A 7,311-nucleotide genomic window follows, 5' to 3' on the forward strand; every position below is an offset into this window, starting at 1 on the left:
TACATAACATGACTTAAGTCAGAGTTGGTCAGCTGAGAAAAGGAGGCGACGTCAATGACTATGGAAATAAACTAAATTTTGAGAACTCTGGGGAAACACTTTACTTTTTTCCCTCTCTTAAAGGAATTTTTACAAAATTATAGGATGCTAAGCAAAAACAGTACATTTAGTCGATAACATCAGCAACCCAGTTGGCCGAGGCAGAAATCAGGGAATCATTCCAGGATCCCCCACCCTTGCCGTTTTCCACACACTCCTCAGAGCTATTCCTTCCCTCCACTCTGACTCCGGCTGTTGAGGTCTTCACAGCCCTTTCCCCGAATACTGGGGTCAGCTGGTCTTTCACTCAAGTGTCACCCTGTCTGTGTGTGTCCTGTCCTCTTCAGAGTTTTCTCTACCCACAAAGTCCTCCAAGATCACCCTGAATGACAGCCCCATCACTTGCTCTGCCAAGAAAGCTTGACAAAAGGTTACCTGACCTTCCTGAGTCAGCCAGATAGATCTGGGACCAGAACCTTGGTCATCTTGTGCCAAATCAGGAGCTGATATGTAGAAACCAAATTAGCAATAGCAGGAACTCATGTTTGAGAATTTAAACTCCTACAGGTAATAAATCCAGTCACAAATGTGGGCTGCCATGACCCACAGTGGTCACTACTTTAGCACTTATTACCCTCAAAATCTGACATTCAAGGAAAAAACAAGCCAGTCAGCAATGGTAAATGACAGCAGTGATACGACGTTCTAGTTTAAAATGTAACCTCAAAGGCCAGAAGAGGCATAAGTCCATATTCCTGGGGTAATTTTAATTCACCCTTTGGGAAAATTGTATTACACTCAATGCACCATACTGGCCTTATGTGACTGCAATGTCACATGTCAAAATCCAGGGACTCATGCAAATTAATCTAGAGACTCTGAATAAATTGACATCTGCAAAAAGAATATTTTTACTCTGAAAATTGGAATTGGAAAAATTCAGTGCCAAGTATAACGATCCATTTGGAATTATTTCAGACGTTATTAAAAAGAGGGGAGAAAGTAGTTAATGAGCCATTCCAAATGGAACATTACGCTTGGCACTAAAGGTGCCAAAACGAATAACCAGGCCAAGTCAGGTGTGCTGATACCCATGTGGTCATGAAAACCATGCTGTTTGTAGAAACTGAAATAATTTCTCAATTTCTTACATATGAAAATGTTCTGAATTTATACAGTGTCTTTCATCTCAGGAACTTTATCTTTTACAGTTTATTAGCTCATTACTTTTATTATTAATTTTGTGTCCCCAAATTAACCATAAGAAAAAATGTAAGGTCTACACGTTTACATTTTTTAATTTTTCAATTTTAGATATTATTCAACCATTATAGCCCTCAAGGAATCTCAAATTGCTCACGAGAGTAAAAACTGTGAGTTTTCCCTTTAAACTAAACAGTTGAAAAGAATCCAATCTTTCTTTTGAGTAAGTGCAGAAAATAAACCTGAGAGAGGGCGTGATTTTGGGCTTTATAGGCATACACTGAAATTTTAACTCAAAAGAGTCTTTTCTCTATTCCAATAGATAACAAAAAGAGGTGAAACCAACAGATGATGCCTGCCTTGTGTGGGGTGAATGACGTATGCATCTGGCTGTCCTCTGTTCTGACCCCCCGGGAGCATTCACAGTTAAGACTGAATGGCTCATCTATGTAGCCCCAAGAGAGTGCACAGCAGCCTCTTGGGAAGCGCTCACCAATTTGAATCTGGCTTTAATGCTCTAAGTGAACAACTGGAAGTTTTAAGCAGAGGGAAGTTGGGATGACATTGTCTCTCTCTCTAACCTGGTATCAGGAAATGTTTCATTCTGGTCATTTTGAAAATGGCAACTTTATATCACCATCCAAAACATTTTTGTTAGTCAAATAATAATAGGGATGTCCCAAAAGTTGCCATACATAGGTAAAATAGGAAATTGTAGCTAAATGTATCTTAATTTGCAAAATAATCATCATAAAATTTTACAAAATTTTTCCTTATACAAAGGGACACCATGCATTTCAGACTCCAATAATTCAGATTGTGTACTTTGGGATGATGTTTATTATCTACAAAAGAGAACAGAGATGAGATTTTTGTAGAAATATTTAAATTACTCCAGAGACGTATTTCTAAACTGATAATGGAGCTCCTTTCGCCTGCCTAGATTCCATATCCAACTTCCTCCGCTGAGAGCCCCTAAGTTTGTTTTGGAGAGCTACCCCTCCTTCACTGGTTACAGTCTTGGTGGTCCATCAAGGACGTTGCCTGGCCTTCGCTTGGCCAAGAAAAAGGCCAAGGGCCCCAGCTGCACTGATCAGACACCTTGAAACAAGTGCTTCAAGTACTGAAGGCAGATTAGAGCAGATTTACTCTGACAGTGCCACTCAAGGGACTGTTAACTTCCTGCTCCCCAAACCCTCAGCGCTGCCCAGTCCTCTTCCAGACTGGTTTTTCAGCTATTCCTCTAGTCAGCGAGCTTCCCCATAGCCTTCTCGCGTGTTCCCCTTTTCCTCTGGGTTAGCCAGAGATGCATTCTGTTGTTTGCAACCACAGAATCCTGACTAATGCACAAGCACTCCCCAAGTCTCCACGGACCAATTACAACTTGATATGCTAATTCCAGATCAGCTCCATCCATTCACAAAGCAGAGCTGTGAAAGACCTGTACCGAGGACTCTGCTCAGATGACCATATGAACTCTTTAAAATAATAAAATTAAGTTGTTGGAAAAGTTTTCTCTCATTCTCACTGGCTTCCCTCTAGTCCCTGTTGGTGTAGTTTTATTTGATGGCAGAATTATAAATTAAGGAGGAGATTCTATTCCTACCAGAAAAGCGCTTTAAATCTAGATTATATTGAAAGGGAGAGAGCCGAGCTTTCAATCAGAAGCAAGATACAGACAAACTAGAAACTCACAGTGAAACCAGGGGAAAGCAACTTAAGGTTTTCAGAGCTCATTTTTATCCTCACGTTCCAAAATAAAAAAATAAAAGATAAGGCTAAAGTGAAGAACAAACCATATACGTAGATACGTGTGAGGGGACTGGGACTCTGTGAATCACCGTCCAATGTAACGGAACAATCCTACCGCCTCAGCCTTCACTGCCAGCTCACCTTTGCCAGGGACGAGTGCCTTCCGAAAGGCTTCCTTCAGAGAGCTGTGCCCGTGTAAGAGTCTGTGGCTGGGGGAGATGGCCACGTGGGAAGTGCCGTAAATGGCCTCAGGGGTGGCTGTGTAGGCAGTCAGCTTTTCTCCTGTGACTTGCCCATCAACCTGGCAGGAGGAAAGAAGAGTTATTTCATTTCTCAGCCTTCCCTTTGTGTTGTGTCCCTCTCCAACCACGTCCCCTTCCCCTTCCCTCCTCATGCCCAAACAGTGACAACAGCTTCTGACCCCTGGACCAGGGCTGCAGAGAATGAGACGGTGCCCGACAGGGACTGAGAAGGGCGGGAGGGAACAGGACTGAGGTTCCTGTCTCAGAAGCCCTTCCCAGGGCCCACCACTTAGTGTGTGGGTGGTCCCAAATGGAAGGTGGTCAAAGCATGCTCAAAAAGCTTTATTCAAACACACTGACAAATCAAAAATAACTATCAGTGTTATGTATGGTGTCTGTCCTGAGAAAGGAGCTATATTGTCCTCAAGGATTTAAGGGTACAATAAAAGAATAAAGGCATCTACTTTTCTAACAAAAACAAAAAGTTGCTGAAGTTATTACTGGCTTAAAGAGAGAACAAAAGGATAGCCTAGGCTGAGCTCATAACTGAGCTGGTTAAAATATCTTTCAAGGAAGAAGCATACATTAGAGGCATCAACTGAGTGCCAATTATGTGACAGAAATGGAGGACACAGAGAGGACAGGTGCTACTTCCTTCATGCATTTATTCAAACACATTAACAGAGTGCCAATGAACTAAAAGACAGTCTACTACGTGGCCCAAGTGCCAATTAGGTATCACCTACAGAGCCAGGATTGGGGACACGGAGACATGGCCACATGGCCCCTGTAGGACTGAGAATGTTTCTTCCCCTGAGACAGCATGTTGCTCCATCTCATTTTCAGGTGGGTCCACAGAGATGAAAACATTTTCACAATGAAATGTTGGGCAAGGGAGAGAGCGTAGGACTCCATGCACAGCAGCCAAGAGGCTCAGAGCCCCACGCCCCCAATGCTGGTTAAGAAGCAAAGACCCTTCAATACGAGGACCAGATCCAGGCTAATGCAGAGGCCCGAAAAGAGACGATCCTGCAAGTGTGAACAAAAGTCATGGCTGGACTGAATTTCATGCCACCTTCTCAGGAAAGCAGGAAGAGGAAAAGCTCAGTCCAAAGCTTATTATTGAAAGGTTTCCAAAGTATACGTTCCCTTATGGGAAGCTTCCCATGTCTGCAGCTGGACAGAGTTGGATCACTTCTGTGGAGACTCCACAGGGAATGATGAGCTCAGTGGCAAGCAGCAGGTGCTCAACACCAGGTATGGTTGTCAGCAGAGAAGAGTCTAGAAAGGTAAGCCAACTTTGTCTCTTGGCTGCTGCTTCCTCCTCTGAAGGTTTTGAGGGGGACTAAGGTAAGGGTGGGGTGAGGAGCTAAATAAATAGAGCACAAAATCCTTGATGAGAAAAGGAGAAATCAGAAGGATAACAAAGAACACCCAGGTAAGAAATTACTATAGAACAACTCTCTAGTCAGTAGAGACAAAGGGTCAAGTTTTAGGGGCACTGTCCAGCGTAGGTGGGCCTTATGTTGCTAACTTTCAGCAGTGCTTCCACAGCAGTCTGGAACACACTCCTTAACAGCTCTCAGTCTGCCTAGTTTAGAAATGGCGTTACAGTTATACTCTGCTCTCTTGGCTTCTCACCTGCCTTGTGACACGAACACCTTTGAGAATACAATGACAGCGATGGACCCACTGCTCAGGAAAATGCCCACACAAACATATTGAACATAATTTCAGGGAATTTATGGACCCCCAGAAGACCCTCTGTATCTGCACTGTCCAATGTGGCAGCCGGTAGCAATGTGTGGCTAGGAAGCACTTGACAGGTGGCTAGTATGTGCTATAACTGTAGAATACAGTGAATTTTGAAGACATACTAAAACAAGAATGTAAACTATTTCTTTAATAAACCTTTTTTATATTGATCCCATTTTAAAACAATAATATTTTGGATATAATGGGTTAAATATAGTATGTTATTAAAATGAATCTCACCTGTTTCTTTGCATATTTGCATATTTAAAAAAATATGGCTACTAGAAAATTTAAAGCTTTCTACTGGACAGTGCTGCTGTAGAGCCCCCAGTTGCTGGTTTAGTCGATGAGTCCCAAATGCAGGAGATTCGTAAGTGTGAATTGCTAGAGCTTGATCACCTTTAATGTGAACTCCAGATGGCAGCCCACACACTCCCCGATCCAGTGGGCCTGCATGCCTTTTATTCCATACCATTCTGGAAGGTCTGCCAACGCATCCTGCATGGCCTGTGGGAATGAAAGGAGAATAGAGAAGTGAGGAACAGAGCTTATTTAAGAGAAAGCAAATGATCTGGGTCTTATGAAGGTAGGAGAAGTAGGGACACGAGAGGAGGGTCAGGCCAAGTCAGAGGAGGCCAGCACGGGTTAGAAATAGAAGCACTCATCATGACTCGATTCTGTGAGGTGGGTTTGACTGAATTCTCTATTCTGAGTGGGCCCTGATCTCATGGAGAAAAGAAGATTATCAAGGAAAGATCACAATTCACAGCTTTGGCAAATGTGTTTAGTGCATTCTCTCCCACAGTCTGGGAACTAACAAAATTAAATTCGAGTTTATGAATTTTGAAACTCTAAGATATGCCATTCATGAGCGCTCCAAAATTCAATGATATCATATAAAGGCTGTTATAAATTATATCTCTGCATTTAAAAAACAAAAATTAGCATAAGGGAAACATTGCATTAATTTGTGTCAACTTTTGCTATTAGAAACACATTATTTTCATCTTAATTTTTCTACTTTTAATGCTAAATTCCTATAAAAGGGAGGTTTTTCTGTATTCTCTATGGCCTCAAGCACATGCCAGTCCTTACTTGATGATGAGACATATTCCTTCAACGGATGGATTTAAAAATAAATTATACATTTGTAATGTGAAGATTCCTATCTATCTATCTATCTATCTATCTATCTATCTCTCTATCTATTAATTACAGACAAGGTGTCACTTTATCCCCCAGGCTGGAGTGCAGTGGTGTGATCATAGCTCACTATGGCCTCCAACTCCTGGGCTTAAGTGATCCTCCTGCCTTAGCTTCCCAAGTAGCTGAGACTATAGGTGTGCGCCACCAAGTCTGGCTAATTTTAAAATTTTTTGCAGAGACAGGGTCTCACTATGTTGCCCAGGCTGGTCTTGAACTCCTGCCTCAAGCAATCCCCCTGCCTCAGCCTCCCAACATGAGCCACTGTGCCTGGCCAAGATTCCAATTTTTAATTCCTAATTGTATTATGGCTAATACAGGCAAATGCTTTATTTGTCTAGTGTTTTATAAACCATAAAGTGCTTTTACACATACGTCTTCTCACACACTCTGGTAAAGTAGATCATTTTCAGATGAGTGAATTTCTGTAGTGAGAGGTGATGTGACCCACACAAGGTCACAGGAATTGATGAGCCAGGACTAGAAACCAGATTTTATGAACAGTGTTCTTTCTGCTACAGCATGAAGATTCTTATTCTAATGTGTGATTAAAAAACAGAGCATTTTCCATACCTATCATCTATCTATACACATGGTTGCTATAAAATAATTCATTAAGTTACATATTTGCTTCATATAGTTATCTGTATTTTATTAATTTTATAATAAAATATGAAAACAAAACAAAAACTTACTGCTAAGGTTGGTATTGTGTAGATCACAACTGCTGCTGATCTGAATTCAGAGAGTATGGCCTAGAGAAATGTTGGCCTGTGATCCCTATCACTCAACTGCAAACTCTGATTTTCCTTTATATTCCACAGAGGGCTTGGCCCAGAGTCTAGAACTGTGCCTAGTCCTGGGCAAATGCTCGTTAAATTCTCATTTAATTCCCTCTACTCCAGGGAGAAAATCAGAGAGGTGTACCGCAGCACCAGACCGCAGGCACCTGGGAAGGAAAGTAATAACCTTTGTGGAAGACTTCCTAAGTACCAGGCAATTTTATGTATGTTGCCTCATTTAATCTTCACAACAAGATCACAAGTCAAGTAGTAGTATCTCTACCTCCCAGAAGAGGAAACGAGTCTCAGAAATTTTCCCCACGAGGATGGGGTAG

The 7,311-nt window shown here is 41.9% G+C and overlaps 1 protein-coding gene across 1 annotated transcript in view; it reads right to left on the reverse strand.

The window, feature by feature from the left end:
• LARS2 (leucyl-tRNA synthetase 2, mitochondrial) overlaps nucleotides 1-7,311 on the reverse strand; it is a 153,201-nt gene that overhangs the window by 65,068 nt on the left and 80,822 nt on the right. Inside the window, exons 7-8 of the mRNA XM_012662559.1 lie at nucleotides 5,391-5,498; nucleotides 3,136-3,295 (exon numbers count right to left, since the gene is read on the reverse strand). Coding sequence (XP_012518013.1) covers nucleotides 3,136-3,295; nucleotides 5,391-5,498 — 268 coding nt within the window. The remainder of the gene's footprint in view (nucleotides 1-3,135; nucleotides 3,296-5,390; nucleotides 5,499-7,311) is intronic.

This window comes from Propithecus coquereli, unplaced genomic scaffold (assembly GCF_000956105.1).
Source record: "Propithecus coquereli isolate 6110/MARCELLA unplaced genomic scaffold, Pcoq_1.0 Scaffold1, whole genome shotgun sequence".
Lineage (NCBI taxonomy): Eukaryota > Metazoa > Chordata > Mammalia > Primates > Indriidae > Propithecus > Propithecus coquereli.